Raw genomic sequence first — 16600 nt, forward strand, 5'->3', positions numbered from 1 at the left:
GAGACGCAGAATCCGAAGCAGGCTCCAGGCTCCGAGCTGTCAGCACAGAGCCCCACGTGGGGCTCAAACCCACAGACCACGAGATCATGACCTGAGCCGAAGCCGGACGCCTATCTGACCGAGCCACCCAGACGTCCCAGTGCGACATTTTGAAAAGGCAAGAATTCAGAAGGTGTCTCACGAGTATTAAACCACAACCAAAATCCTTAACACACACAGAGTTCTTGCCAATCAGCAAGAAAGGAAATCTCTTCCTACTGCACATTCTCCTAGCGTTCTCTCCACCCACCCCTGACGCCCCGATCTGTCCCCCATGGGAGCACTGGAGTTTGGAGCTCCAGACCGTCCACCTGCCGTGGAGACCTCTTACACGTGTCACGTCTCAAAGGCCTGCGCACCAGGTGGGGCCGGTGCTTCCCCACCTACTGCTCTCCGTGTACCCCTCTGCATCAGTCATCCCCTGTCCCGAGGCTAGAGGCCATCCCAGCTGCCACCTCCCCTCCACCATCCACATCACACGTCACTTTCCGCCAGGCGGCTTTTTTGCTCCTTCTCTGCCTCTGAAACCGCTTCTGGACTCCCAGGATGGGTCAGCCCTTGGCTTCACACACCCAGCCTCATGGCACCCAAACGGATTTGGTACCTAGACCCTTAATGATCTGGTCCCCATCTCCTCACGGGACCACCCCTCACCTCTGCGAGTCACACTCAATCCTACTGCCACATACAGTGCCTGAGTAGCGCCGGGCTCCCTCCTGGCCCCGCGCCTTTGGATGCCTCGCCTGCCACGGCCTCCCTCTGAGTTCCTTGGCACTCAGTTCAAGCCCCCCTCTTGCCCGACCCCTATCCTGAACCCCCAGGCCCATTCTGCCCACACCACCCAGTGCACCTGCCGTCAGATGCCTACCGAGCTGGAGAATTACTTGAGGGCAGAACTGCCCTTGACTTTGGCATCCCTGGTTCCCGGCCAGGGGGAGGGGTTGAATAAGGAGCCACGATCACCGAGTGCCTCACGATAGCCTCTTACACCTTTGCCATTCAGGACACTGTGGACCTGGGCTTTACAAAGCGTGGGGTGCCTCTACGAGGGCAAAGCTTCATACCCTGAAACCTGCTGAGGCGAACGGGTGTTCGCACAGCCTGGCCCCTACGTTTGGGGAATTCTCCGCTCACCCACCTCGACCGAAAAGCAGCGTGTACAGACTACTTCCTGCTACATTACGGGGAACGGAACTGCCAGATGCTGGCTTTGCGGGCTCCCTGGGCTCCCTGGGTCCAAGTCACCCACGCTGGCTCTGACCCAGGCGCTCGTGATGCAAAATACGGGACTGAGAGGTCTCGCCACGGTGGTAGCAGCAGACGCTGTGTTTCCAGAATCAGTGTGCGGCATGGCTTGGGGCATCTCTGCCCGCCTCCCAGCCCCGAGTCCGACACTCGGCAGCTCCCAGCGACACGGTGAGGGGTCCTACATTCCTGTAATAAGCGAACGCCTTTTCTTCCCGACTCAGCGGGAAGCGGCTTCTTTGCGACTGACAGCCCGACTGACGAAAGAGATTACTCTCGGAAGCCAAGAGTTTGGCTCTTGGCCACAAAGTAGCCACAAAGTGGTCAAGTGACAAACCCACTCAAGGCCACAGTTACAAATGACGCGTGGTTCTGAAGGGATGGGCACAGCTTTGCGTCTGTCTCCCACAAATGATGCTAGAAGAGGACAGCCACAAGGCACTTGTTGGTGTGGGCAGAAGTGCCGCTCCTGGCAATGACCGTCTTGGGCCGGAGGACACTCAGTGGGACGCACACCGGCCGAGCTGTCTCCCCAACAGTCCTGCCTCGTTGCCCTGACACACCCTCAGCAGGCAGCTCCTGGCTCGTCTTCACGCCGCAGGCAAGTGTCAGGTGACCTTGTAAATATGCCGATTTGATACAGTAACTCTCACTTGTGTCTCTTTCAGCTAGGAGTCCACCAGCCTCTCCCGGCCCCCAGCTCCAAGCACCGGGTGGGGCGCGAGGCTCTAGGTGAAGGATGACAAGGCCGGGTGGCCGATGCAGCGTCACGTCACGTTCGGGCGTCAGGGTGAGGTCCGCCCAACGCTGAGCTCTGCACAAGTAAACTCTGTATCGTCCCGAATGCACTACGATGATGTGTTTGCATACTGAGCAGCAGTTTCTCGCACCTCTTACTCGGAGAACAGATTTCTGATCAATTCCCGTCTTTACAATAATCTCGCGAGCTGAGTGCATGTGAGGGGGGGCCCCCCTCAACCCCACCACCGGGTAGCTGCTCCCCAGCCTCGGCTCTGGGAGGGAAGAGCTGGGTCTTACCTGCCTGCGCAGCCGTGATTAGGGCCGTGTTCCCCTCGCTGTCCTGCCAGTTGACGTCAACGTGGGGGCACTCTGCTAAGACCACAACAGTATCCACAAAGCCGTGGTAGCAGGCGACAATAAGGCCGGTCTAGAAGTGAAGAGGGAAGCGGGTCAGAGGGGCAGAGCCCAAGCATCACCCCTGCAGGCCCCGTGTGCGTGTACCGTCCCCTGGGGGCAGGGAGGGGGGTGCTGGGCGAGCAGTGGTGGGAACAGAGAACCCTGAGTCCAGGTTCTGGGTGGCAGTTTAGAACAAGCCAGCCATGTTCTCGTCCTCCAGCGTTAATATCGAGCGCTGACCGCGAGGGAGGCACAGTGCCTGGAAAACACCAGGGAGCCAAGACTCCGGCCCTACGTGGTTCGCCTTCTAGCGGGAGGAAAAACAGCAAACTCTACACCTAACATACGGGTAATGACGGTTAGAAGGTAGATTAGGGTACGAGAGGCTGTGAGTGCAGGGGGGACGTGGCTCGGTCTCAGGTAGGATGCTCAGAGGTCGGGGGCGGGGGCCTCCCTGGGAAGACGTCACTGGACACAGACGGGAAGGCGGTGAGGGAAGGGGGCCGTAGAGGGGGAACATCCAGCTGGGAGGCCCGCAGGCTGGAGCAGTGAGAACCAGAAGGAGGAAGTCAAGGACGCATCAGGACCACAGAGGCCACCGCACAAGTGCTCAGACCGAGTGCCAGCATCCCGGCCGGCCGCTGGATGGAGATACACTAGGAGACCAGAGTGGAAGCGGGGAGACCAGTTGGGAGGGGGTGTGTAATAAAAATCAAATGATTTGGCTTTTGTCCCCAGTTCCTGGTGCACAGCTCTTAAAACCCTCAGAAACGACTGTTTCTTACACGCAGAAGAGATGACGCACATCGGGGACGGGGCGCCGGTAGCTTCCAAATGGGGGCCAGTCTCTAGAAAGACCACCCACCATGTACGTTGGAGGTCGGATCTCGCCGCTGCTCTGTATCACCCAACCCTACCTCGGTGGGGGGAGCAGGGCTGCAGACCAAGTGCGATCACCCGGTAGCCAATGACTGGACGGCTAGAGCAAACCATGTCTGCTTAACGTAAGTTTCATAAAAACTCCTGAACGACAGGGTTTGGGGAGCTTCCGGGTGGGTGGACACATCAAGGGGCTGGGGTGCCGGGTGGGTGGCACACCAGGAAGGGCATGCGATCGCTACACCCTTTCCCACACCCTGCCCTGAGCACCTCTTCCATTCGGCTGTTTCCGACTTTCACCCTTTATGATAAGCCAGGGATAGTCAGTCAAGGGCCTGCCTGAGTTCTGGGAGTTATTCCAGCAAATTATCGAACATGAAGGTGGAGGGCGGGGGAATCCCCAAATTTTATGGCCCGTGGGTGGACACCGGAGTCTGAAAGTAGGGGCAGTATTGTGGGCCTGCGCCCAAAACCTGTGGGGTCTGTGCTAACTCTATGTCAGAATTAATTGTTGGAGACCCTGTTGGGGTCAGAGAGCTGGAGAACTGGGACGGAGAAACGACACGGATCCGGTGTCAGAAAAAAGACGTCCCAGGGGATTCCCGCGCATGCTGGGCAAGCGGTGACGGCGGTCATCCGTGAGCCAGGAAGCATGCCCCCACCAGAACCCGGCCGTGCCGGCACCCTGGTCTCAGATGGCCAAGGCTCCGGAACCGTGAGAAACAAATTCCCGCTGTTGACAAGCCATCCATTTTACAGTGTTTTGCTACAGCAGCAGCTGAGCTGAGCTGATCCAACGCTTCGTAACAAAGGAAAACGATCGAAGGCTCCTCACACACGTGGATTCAGCGGCACGTGCAAAAACTCAGCCCAGGGAAAGACGTGTCAATCCGGAGTTAATGATCGCATGATCTGAGCCCCGCCAGCCACACACAACCACCCCACGGGGGATGCAGAGCTTAAGTCTGGAGCCACGCCACGGTGACCCAGCTCTACTGTTGCCAGACTTTTAACAAGAATGCAGTTTTTCACGGAACAAGGAGGAGGCATGGGCGCTCCCACCGGCTTATCTCAATAAGGTCCTAGTTGCTGTCCCAAAAGAGAAGAGCGAATCACAAATGTTAGACTCTTTCGTCTTAGAGACTACCACAGATTTTTTAAATACTGACACCTGTTCTACAATGCCAGGATCTCTATAATGTTGGGACTATAAGAAAGGCTATTTAATATGCCCCGGCTTATTACATTCTTTGCACTAAGTCATTCTGTCTACAGAGTGAAATGTTTCACAGCAATTTTAAAGAGAAGAGAGAGCCTGGGTGGCTCAGTCGGTTAAGCATCTGACTTCGGCTCAGGTCATGATCTCACGGTTTGTGAGTTCGAGCCCCGCATCGGGCTCTGTGTTGACAGCTCGGAGCCTGGAGCCTGCTTCAGATTCTATGTCTCGTTCTTTCTCTCTCCCTTCCTCGCTCTCTGTCTCTCTCTCTCTCTCTCTCTCTCTCTCTCTCTCAAAAATAAATAAATATTACTCTCTCTCTCTCTCTCTCAAAAATAAATAAACATTAAAGAAAAACTTAAAGAGAAGAGAGCACAAGTGATCCCAGGCTTACAAGCTGCTAAAGCTTTCAGCTTCTCTGACAACTAGAGTTCACTGCCACCAACATCCACATCCTCCCACCCACCTTGTCAGCTCACTGCTGCATAAAGGGTCTGGAAAACTTGTGACTCCATTTGGCAAGTGCCAAAATCGCATTTTGAACTTCTTTGGATGGAGGTATTTCTCAAGTGGTCTACAATTTGCAGACTTATAAACAAGGCATGCTGGACACAATGTAACCTCTTCCTTTCTACATGATTACACAAGGGGCTCATATTTATTACAGAAAAAAAATCTGAAAACAGAGAAGAAAAAAATTACCCCGACATACACAATCTTACACACACACACACACACACACATTTTTTCTCTGCCAAAAATAGGATTATCTGCTATTATGTTTCAATGAGGAATATATGAGCAACATCTTTTCAAATCAATAAAAACACTTTGTGTCACCATCTCCAGCAGACACGGAACATTATATTCTAGAACACAGCATAGTAGTATCTAGTATACAATAGCCATTATATATCTACAATAGTATCTACTATATAATAACGATTCATAGTTATTTAATGAATCCTCACTCCTAGATACTGAGATTGATTCCTATTTCTCGCTATTATGAGTAAAATTTGCAGTGGAAGTCCCCCGAACCACACCTTCATGCATCTCATTCCTTATGGTCTCAGGAGACATTCTCAGAAGTAGTATTTCTGGCCTGTAGTAAAGAGGTATCTTGAAAGCTTTCAACACATATTGAAAACCTGCCCTTCAGAAATATCCCAAAGGGTGTCCACCTTTGCCAGTCTGGCCATCCAGTGGTTACCTAAGGACTCTGGGTTAAAAGGAGGAATTTCCATCGGCAGGTAACAAAGCAATAAATGTTCTCCAGTGCTCCTGTGCACCTGCCTCTTGGTTCAGCTCTCTCTTTTGAGATGCTCACCTCCATTCCTTGTTACCACAACCACTGGGAGGGTCCACTCTGGACCCACAGCTCCTTCCAGCCACCTAATGTAAGACTTCCCAAAACACAGCAGCACGCTGCTGCTGGCAGTAGCCTTGGGGAAATCCTGGCAAGACCTTAGGTCAAAAATGAAGAGTATCAGGGGGAAAATAGACAACTAACTTGGAAGGCTCAGGATAAAATGGTATCAGAAACAGAAGGGATATATCTAGTCTCCCAACAGAGACTGACTTACATTACCATTAAAGACAATTGTCTTTGTTCCCTGCCCCCTGGGAGTCTATCCCATAAGTCTGATATTTCCCTGTGTAAGATTAGTGTTTAACTACAGGTTAAACTCTGTTTAAACTGGGGCCCCTTGGTGTCCCTTGACAGGAACGTTGGAGGTACAGTCCTTGGCCACCTCAGACCATGGTTTCCCAAGACCAACCGCAACAAAAGTCTCATCACAAAGGCAAATAAATATTGGAGCACCTGGGTGGCTCAGTCGATGGAGCATCCGACTTCGGCTCGAGTCATGGTCTCACGGTTCGTGGGTTTGAGCCCCGCGTCGGGCTCTGTGCTGACAGCTTAGAGCCTGGAGCCTGCTTCGGATTCCATGTCTCCCTCTCTCTCTGCCCCTCCCCAGCTCACTCTCTCTCTCTCTCTCTCTCAAAAATAAATAAACATTTTTTTTAAAAAAGGCAGATAGGGGCGCCTGGGTGGCGCAGTCGGTTAAGCGTCCGACTTCAGCCAGGTCACGATCTCGCGGTCCGTGAATTCGAGCCCCGCAACAGGCTCTGGGCTGATGGCTCAGAGCCTGGAGCCTGTTTCCGATTCTGTGTCTCCCTCTCTCTCTGCCCCTCCCCCGTTCATGCTCTGTCTCTCTCTGTCCCAAAAATAAATTTAAAAAGTTGAAAAAAAAATTAAAAAAAAAAAAGGCAGATAAATATTAACCACTTGCTCTAATGACAGAAGCCCATTTGTGGATGGTTCCTAAAGCCACATACAGGATTTTTTTTTAAATTATAAGCAAACTGTCCATGAAAATAAAATAATATTATTAAGAAAAAAAATAAGTAAACTACCTACAAGTGGAAGTTCCCATTTGGACATCAGCAGGAAATTCTAGTACCTCCAAATAGAAGCTTAATTTTGAAGCCAACACACCACAGAAAAGTTGGAAGGACAACAACAAAATGGGTTGAGATGCTTCTGCTTAAAAATTGTAAGGGTTGGTACATGGGAAAAAAAAACAAATAAACAAATGCAGACCCCATTCCTTGCAGGAAGAAATGAGGATCTAACACCAGGAATATTAGCAGCATCATTTATTATGTTGACAAATAAAGAGGGGGAGGCAGGAAGAAGAAAGGTGATCAACACACACACACAAACATCCAGAAAATGCACAGGAAACATCTAGATGAATTACACCAACGTATTAATGCCCTCTGTAGAAGGAATGGGAATAGAGTGCATGTGATGGTTAAGTTGATATGTCATAAATTTACATTGTACCCAGGTATCTGGTCAAACATTATTCTAGGTATTTCTGTGAAGGAGGTTTTTTGGTTTTTGGGGTTTTTCGTTTGTTTGTTTCTTTGTTTTTAATGAGACTAACATTTAAACACACAAATATACACACATCTACATAGTTATATGTAATTGTTATATAATTATATATAGCTAAATAGATACACATCTGTTGTGTATGTGTGTATCTAGCTATAAATACATATAGAGAGACATGCATAGATATATAGAGATCTCCAGGTACACACAGAGATTCTGTTGGTCTATTTCTCTGGAGACTCCAGAATAATTCAAGGTCGGTGTGGGAAAGGAACACTTTGAAAGAACTGCTTTTTATTCTTTTTATTCTTTATTTTTCTGCACAGTTCACATTCTTTATTTTATTTTGTTTACGTTTATTCTTTATTTACTTTTAAGAGAGAAAGAGAGCACGAGCAGGGGAGGGACAGAGAGAGAAGGAGACAGAGAATCCCAAGCAGGCTCTGTGCTGTCAGCACAGAGCCCGATGCTGGGCTCAAACCCACAAACCGTGAGGTCGTGACCTGAGCCAAAATCAAGAGCTGAACATTTAACATTCAACCAACTGAGCCACCCAGGCACCCCCCCTCCTCTTTTTTGTTATGTTTGTACAGCTCACATTCTTTAAAACAAAGTCGTATTTGTGAAGAACTTACACGATTTTAATTCACGATGAAAAACAAGTACAAGTAATGATGTTTACATGCATAACATTCTCATTAGGAAATACAGTTTTATAACCACCACTGTAAACAGTCAAGGAAAGAACCATCTGTGAGGAGGGGAGGAGGGGCAGCGGGCAGACGAAGCAGGAGATGACAAACAGCCAAGTGAAGAGACCGGGACACCAAGAAGCCCATAGAAATCCCACAGCCATATGGTACAAAAGTAGGTACAGTAATTATCCTGATCATCCAGAAGGAAAAGGGTAATGCACATGTTCTGATGCGAGAACAAAATTCCATCATTCATAGTACAACCGTTTAAAGTTTGGTACCAAGAGAATTAGCTAGAGTTACTCGAAAACCCGTGTCTATAAAACACCTCTCTCCATTCTCTATCACGATACCGCCAGCAGGAAGCAGGAAATGTTTATGCAGCTTTAGGAATAAACTTAAGAAACTCGGTCGTCTAAAGATATGCTGTTATTTCTAGAAGATGCCATGAGTTACGGCTAGCATGGGTGTGATTTGTTGGCCACACTGTGTTTGGCACAGTTTCAACAATCTTATTTATGATTAATGGGCGCCATGATGAAAAAGTAAATCCCAGGATAGGAATTTGATCTGTGTCGGTCACTGCTGTGTCCTCAGCTCTAAGAACGATGCCGCGCCGTTATGTACTTGTTGAACAAATAAATGAATGCTAGGAATTTTAGTAAACAGCTTCTTCCCAGAGGGTAAATGGATTTGGCCTTTGTGCCACCACATGTTGATGGCAAGGGCATGGCCAGGACCCTCTGGACAGCGGGCAGTGTCTGCCGTCAGCCTTCTGCTGCTCCCACCTTGGCCCATGCCCTTACACACTCACTTGGAAGGCAAAAAAATCCAGCAACGACGATCACCCTCGCATTGCCCGAGCTTGCAGGCTTTAAACATTTCTCACCCAACTATCACTTTGTAAAACGTTGCTTTTGTGTTTCGCACCTCGTAAAACATTTGCAGCTTCGGTGAGGAGATGTTTTACTCTAAGAAGCGGTTCCTGCTCCCTTGAGACATGCTCACAATTGGGATGGCTGATCAGGTCAAGGGAGCAGTTGGGGGATGGTCAGGAAAATCCATACTCTCGGGGGAAGCGCTGTTTGCACGCCTGGAAGTCTGTCAGACAGACGTTAATAAAACAGACGCTAGGCTGGCCGTCTAGAACTAAAAATCACAGCAAAGCGTTCCTCTGTTAACGTCCAAGATGATGTGAATTAAAATCAAGGGCCTAAGAACAGTCCACCGCAGGGTGGAGGTGGGAATCCAGGATAAAAATAAATCAGACCACTGGCTGCAGCAAAGACAATGGCCCGAGAAAAGAGAGGTCCCTGCGAGGGACAGGTTCCCAGTTCAGCCCCACACAGTAGAGCAGGCACACTCGGACCTGTGCAAGCAGAAGACTGACACAGACGATCTACTCTGAGAGTCTTGTGAAAACACCTCCTTCCCATCTAATTAACCTGTTCTCTCAACGAGGTTCCCAAAGGAAGGGGCTGGGTATTCTATAAAAGTCTTCCCCTGACACCAGTCCATTATTTCCATATATGATGGAGAGAAGGTGAGTGATGAAGCGACAAGCCCAGCCCCACAGGCAGGAATGCTTTCCATGGCCAGAACACAGAAGGGGATTGGGAGAGGTCTGTGCACCTGCACGGCAGGGAATCCTTGACCTGAGCCATCTTGTAGAGACGCCCGATGGTGCACGTCAAATGGCACCGCTCCTCTTAAATTCTTCATTAAACTAAGAAACGGTTGTGGCTCGAGGCAAACCCTGCCCGCCTGTGTTAGGGGAGTTGCATGAACTCAACCGCCCAGGCAGCAAACTTCCTCTCTGAAGCGTCTCCCCAAGAATGCACGTTAGCGTGCAATTTCTAAGATACAACATCTATTTTCCTTTAAAGACACACACTTGTAAGACTTCCTAGGTGTGATTTTTTAGTATCTGGAGCCGGATTACTTCCTCCGATGTGTTGTCATAAGTTTGGAGGGTAAAGAGGTGTCCAGGTCTGGTGGAAAGGGGTTGGGGGTGACCACCTGGCCAGCAGGCAGGTCCCAAGGCACCTCCCACTGCAGTATGTAACCCCAGCACCTCTCAGAAGGCAGTTCACAGGAACGAGCACCATGGAACATTCCGGGTACAGCCAGTGCAAACACACGCTTCCTGAGGACCTACTTGTGTCAGGCACAGTTCAACGCTGGGGGATGCAAGGGAATCAGGCAGAAATCAGCATAGCCCCTGACAATCCACTTGTGCACAGACAGCCCCTACACCCAGCAGCAATCTCCGGGATGTATGCAAGAGTGTTCCTTGTAGACTAACTCCAAATACTGAGAAAAGTAAAGTAGAAAGTCAGTAATGTAACAAACACCCTCATCACTCAGCTACATGAACAAAGGCTAATATTCTGTCATAATGGCTTCACATTCCTGTGAGAAGTCAACATTCCAGAAGGAGCTGACATTCCTTTTGTATCCTTCCTCCCCAGAGGCAACCAGTTTCTGCGCCGATATGTATCCTGACTTGCCTTTTGAATTTTCATTACCAATGCATGTGTCCATAAGCAATAGGTTAAATATAGAGTTGTTAGTTTGTATTTTAAATATTTACAGAAAAGTTGTATTTCCATGGATATACGAGCACGCACCCTGATTTCCTCGGCGCTAGATGTGAGATGTATCATCTTCAAACATGGGTCTCTCGCCGGTCATTTATACCCCCAAACTGGCAGACACTTAAAGTGGTTCCAAAGTTCCTCAACTGTAAATATGGAGCACTGAGTGAAAACCTTGGTCTGTATCTCCTCACGCACACCAGCTAGAGCTCTACCTTGGAATCGGCATCTAGAAGTCAGGGTTTCTCGACTACAGCCCCACTTATATTCAGGCCCTGTAGCCGTTTATTGTGAGAGGTGAGCCATGTACTGAAGGATGTTTAACTGCATCCCTGGCCACTACTCACTAAATGCCAGTAGCATCCTTCACCCCCAATTAATGACAACCCAAAATGTCTCCAGACATTGCCAAATACCCCCCAGCCTGGGGAGGGGAGGGTAAAATCATCCCCAGGCAAGAAATACCTATATACATAGGCAGAATCTGCCAAAATTCTCCCCAAAGTGGTTGTAATTACTTAAATGCCGCCACTGGTATATCTAAAGTTACAATCTTCATTCTCACCAATATCCAATACTGTAAGCGATACCAACTTTTCTTTTTTTCTTTTTCTTCTTTTTTAAGTTTACTTATTTATTTTGAAAGGGGGGAGGGGAAGGGGCAGAGAGAGAGGGACAGAAAAATACCAAGCAGGCTCCATGATGCCAGCGTAGAGCCCGATATGGGGCTCGAACTCACGAACCATGAGATCAAGACCTGAGCTAAAACCCAGAGTCGGGTGGTCAACTGAATGAGTCACCCAGGTTCCCCCCAACTTTTCTTCTTCACCAATTTTAGCTTGGGTTCCCAACTGCCAGAATGAAGGTCTTCCACACGTTTATTGGTCACCTGCTTTTTCTCTCCAGTGAAGGACTGATTTACACTCTTGGCCATTTCCTACCGGCTTCTCTTCCTTATTGATCAGTCTGAGTTCTTCATACATTCAGAGTCAGCACTGTCCAAGAGAAATATAACAGGAGCCACAAATATAAGCCACATATTAATTGTAAATGTCCTGGTGGCCACATTCAGAAAGGCAAAAAGAGGGGATATTCATCTTAAATATGCATTTTACTTAACCGAACACATCCCAAATACGTTACGCGTTTAACACATTATCAACATTAAAAATTTTGATGAGATATTAATGAGACCTAAGTCTTGACGGGAAGCCCCGAGTCACACTGAAATTGCCAGAAATGAGCTTTTTGCTGCATCTCCTAGAAAGGGGCAAAGGGAATTGTCGTTAGCAGTTGTTGACTCAATATTGTCAGCGCTATCAATAATAAGGTGAACGCACTGAGAGTCTAGCAGAAAAACGAGCGGTTGGAAGCTTGCCACCTAGGGTGTTTTGCTATCCCAAGTAACCCTCAGCATTCCTCAAAATGTCCTGATGGAGGCGCCTGGGTGGCTCAGTCAGTTGAGCGTCCGACTTCGGCTCGGGTCATGATCTCGCGGTCCATGAGTTCGAGCCCCGCGTCGGGCTCTGTGTGGACAGCTCGGAGCCTGGAGCCTGCTTGGGATTCTGTGTCTCCCTTCCTCCCTGCTCCTCCCCTGTTTGCACTCTGTCTCTCTCTCCCCCAAAATAAACAAACATTTAAAAAATAAAATCAAAACACAAAACGCCCCGATGGGCATCTTTCATCCTCTTTTCCTGTCATCTACATGCGGAGGGCCCACACTCACCCACGTGTGGGTGACAGTCCATGAGGGAACTGGTAAGGTACACAATAAAGCCTTGAAAAACAAAACAAAACACAAAACAAGGGCAATCCAGTTGTGGGAGCCCCTGGAGCTGTCCCCACACTGTCTCCTCGTCTTGCCAGAACCATTTTGGTAGAACTGCATGCACCCACGGTTCTAGAAGTCCGACTCAACCGATCTTGCTTTAGGTAACAAGGCATAAGTGAAATGTATTTGTTACTTCCAGACAGAAGTTTCAGGACACAGGGCATCAGGGGCCACATCCCCTTCTTTCTGTGTTGACGCTCCCTGAAATTCAGAGACGGGACATCTCTCAGCCTGGGCCTGGGCGAGGGCTTGGAGGGCTGAGTCCCACCGCCACCTCCAGCCAACCCAGAAGAGCACGAATGAGCGAATGAGAAGCGAATCTTTGTTATTTTAATTTTTTTAACGTTTATTTTTTTGATAGAGAGACAGAGAGCCGTGCCTGTGAGCGTGAGGGGGGGAAGGGCAGAGAGAGAGGGAGACACAGAGCTCGAAGCAGGCTGAGAGCACAGAGCCCGACACAGGGCTCGAACTCATGAACCGTGAGATCACGACCTGAGCTGAAGTCAGACACTTAGCCAACTGAGCCACGCGGGCGCCCCGAACCTTTGTTATTTTAAATCCCAGAGACTCGGGGTTGTTCTTTACCACAGCAAACACACCATATCCAAACATGACCTACAAACCCATGCACAGTGAACATGTCCATATGTACACTTATACATGTGTCAGTAGTTTTGCTATTTGTTTTTTCCTTGGGAAAAACCATCCTTTCTTTTCAGATTATCTTTGCTACTTGACTGGGTAGAAGACGTACTTTCACTGACAATATGATGGAGATAGAGTTTATATGTTTAATTTCTTTCTTAGCTTGCAGAATAAAAGCCTGGTAACTACGTTGTGCCACATGATCCAAAACCACTTACACAAGGCCCGTCCTCCCGCCTTTAACCACTGGTCCACGCGGTGCCATAAATGGTACCTGAGCGCCTGCGCGTGCCCCTACCGGGGCTTCTGACCTCTCACGCGGCCACACAAAGTCCCCAGAGCCGACCTTCGCCACTACCTTGACTCAGTTCGCCATGCCTCCAAGCCTTTGCGCCTGTGGGGGCCTCCACCTGGGACACCTTCCTCCCGCTCACAGCCACCGTCCCTGGTCTCCCAGGCACACGTCCGATCCTCTGCCCTTCTTGGGCCAGCCCCCCCCCCCCAACACCCATCTGCTCGTGCTCTCACTGGGCTGCCTGGCACACGGCACTCCCCACCGGAAGCGAGCTCCAAGCCGAGAAGCACCGCATCCTTCTGACTCTGTTCCCCCAGTGCCCGACGTCCGCAAGACACTCAGAAAGCATGCGTTGAATGAATGAAACGCCCCTGGACTGTTCCAGTACCTCCCAGCTCACATATGCTCAGCTGACTCTCAACTGAGGCACTCACACGTGGTGACAAGCTCCTGAGCTTTTTAACTTACTAACGCATCCAAGCAAGGAAATTACCTGAGGTCCCAGGGAACCTCAAAGAACCCAGTTCCCTTTAGAGTGGTAAATAGGACTCTAGGCCGATGCCGCCAGATCTGGAGCGGAGTAACCCAGCCGTGAAAGCAACAGCCGGACGCAAAGAGGTCAAAAGCAAGTTCAAGAATTCCACCGTGAGGAACTCACTTCAAGGGGAACAACGGTCTGTCAGGAGCTCTGCATAAAGATCTGTAACTACAAAAGCCTGAAAACGACCCAAATCCACATGAAGGGACGATGGGCTAATTTGACACCGGCTGTGGGACACTCTGTCGCCCCCAACAGGAATGAGGTTGGAATGCAGGAGCCTCAAGGGAAGGCATGGGTGAAAAGTAACAGTAAGCACGGGTCAGGACAGGGCATGTGATACAACTCTTCCGGGGGGACCTGCTAAAACGTGGACGTGACTCCTGGAATGTCTATGTTCATTAAAGATCTTTTATTTTGGGGGCGCCTGGGTGGCTCAGTCAGTTGAGCGTCCGACTTTGGCTCAGGTCATGATCTAAAGGCTTGTGAGTTCGAGCCCGCATCAGGCTCTGTGCTGACCGCTCGGAGCCTGGGGCCTGCTTCGGATTCTGTGTCTCCCTCTCTCTCCGCCCCTCCCCCACTCACATGCTCTCTCTGTCTCTCAAAAACGAATAAACTTAAAAAAAAGAGAGATCTTTTACTTTTCTGAAAGGAGATAAAAGAAATTTAACTGGCCTCCTTGAAGGCACATATTGTAAGAAGGAGGCTTAGACGTTTTATGACATATTTTGGATTTGGGTCAAAGTCCTCTCAAGGCACACACGTATTTTTTGAGTACACAAATAAAGTTATTCTGGCAATGGGGTTCCAGGTTATGTTTATATTTTTATTCATGCTTTCTTGCATCAACTAAAGAGATGCCTAATGAATTGTTTGAAATCAGGAAACCAAAACGAACATTACTGTGGCTCAAATGGATAAAATATAACCGGAAAACTCTTTCAGAGTCAGGGCTCACGCCTTGGGATGAGGAATAGACAAATCCAAAGTTGTCATAGTTCAAAACAATTTCCCTTTAGACTAAATTTTGCGAACCATGTGAATGATCACCACTCCAAACCTCTAGTTTGGACTTATAATTTTCGTCCGGTAGTCATTTTAGGAAATGACTTTGTTCAACTCAAGCCTTCCTTTAAATCCACTATGCACGTAACATGCCCAGTATATGTATTATACATTACATATGTATCAGGCTTGTCTAATTTCCCCAATAATGGCAATGGTTTTCACACAGTCATCTTACATTCCGTGAGAGAAAACCAGGCCCGGTTCCCTAGAGATGCCCTGCCGGCAGCGACCTCCCATCATAAGGACGTGTTCCTCTCGCCACTTATCCCCAAGTTTTTATGACAGATCCACAAAGCGCCAGAGAGAACTTTAAGGAGGGAGAAGAACTAGAAGCGCAACATACACAAAACAGAATGGCGCAGAGACCACCCTGCCAGCGGGGAAGGGTTCTGTGCGCCGCAACCCCACAGAAGCGGGCCCCCCAAGCCCCCGTCGGGCCGTCAGGCCATGGCCCAGGCCCAGCTGCAGCCTCATGCACGATCCTGAGTCAGAACCGCTCAATACCTGAGCCGCAGACACTGGCAGCGGATGCGAATGCCGATTGTTCTTCAGGCCACTGTATTTTGAGATGACGTTACGTGGCATTAGATGAACACTGGTGAGTCACAGGGGGAGGCTCTACACACACACACACACGCATAACCTTCTGCGGCCCGCACACACGAACAACCTATGTTTCCCCACCGTAAGACCTGGATTCTTGAACTAAGGTTGAATATACATTTATACAAAGAAGTATATAATTATACTAGGACTTCCTTAATAACCAACCATTAAAGTCTACTTGATATTATGCTAGGTACGGGGAGATATAATTAATGCCACAAATCAGCTAAGTAAATCTGGGCTTACATCAGAACTCACTATATTCTCAGAAGACATGAACACAATGCTATTTCTTCCTTTTCTCAAAAATGTTCTCCTTTTGGGGCTGGGTGGCTCAGTCAGTTGAGCATCCGACTTCGGCTCAGGGCTCAGGTCATGATCTCATGGCTCGTGAGTTCGAGCCCCACGTCGGGCTCTGTGTTGACAGCTCAGAGCCTGGAGCCTGCTTCGGATTCTGTGTCTCCCTCTCTCTCTGCCCCTAACCCACTCTCATTCTGTCTCTGTCTCTCTCAAAAATAAATAAACATTAAAAAAATTTTTTTAATGTTCTCCTTTTGAAACTAGGGGGGAAAAAAGAGTTAAAGAAAATTTTTCTATTATATAATCTTACACGTTCTCAAGATCAATAAAACTGGGGTATATGAAGGATTTTTGCCGTGAAGAAAGTCTTAAATCACAACGTAAAAATGAAAAAAATACATACTTTAATAAGGTATATGTTTTATCATATACTTTTAATAAGATTAATACATCGGCCTATAAAATGATCAACAATGCATTAAAAGAAAATTAAAAGCAAATGCACTAAAATTTCCATCGTGATTGATTCTAGATTGTTCTAGATCTAGACGTTACAGGTGATTTCTTTTCCCTTAGACTCTTCTGAGGTAAAAAAGCCCATTTT

The 16600-nt window shown here is 48.6% G+C and overlaps 1 protein-coding gene across 1 annotated transcript in view; it reads right to left on the minus strand.

Moving 5' to 3' along the window:
* The window catches only part of ANKRD33B (ankyrin repeat domain 33B), an 83483-nt gene that overhangs the window by 31239 nt on the left and 35644 nt on the right, over positions 1–16600 (minus strand). The window contains exon 2 of the mRNA XM_043601025.1: positions 2323–2452. Coding sequence (XP_043456960.1) covers positions 2323–2452 — 130 coding nt within the window. The remainder of the gene's footprint in view (positions 1–2322; positions 2453–16600) is intronic.

The sequence above is a fragment of the Prionailurus bengalensis genome, chromosome A1 (assembly GCF_016509475.1).
Source record: "Prionailurus bengalensis isolate Pbe53 chromosome A1, Fcat_Pben_1.1_paternal_pri, whole genome shotgun sequence".
NCBI classification, from domain to species: Eukaryota; Metazoa; Chordata; class Mammalia; order Carnivora; family Felidae; genus Prionailurus; species Prionailurus bengalensis.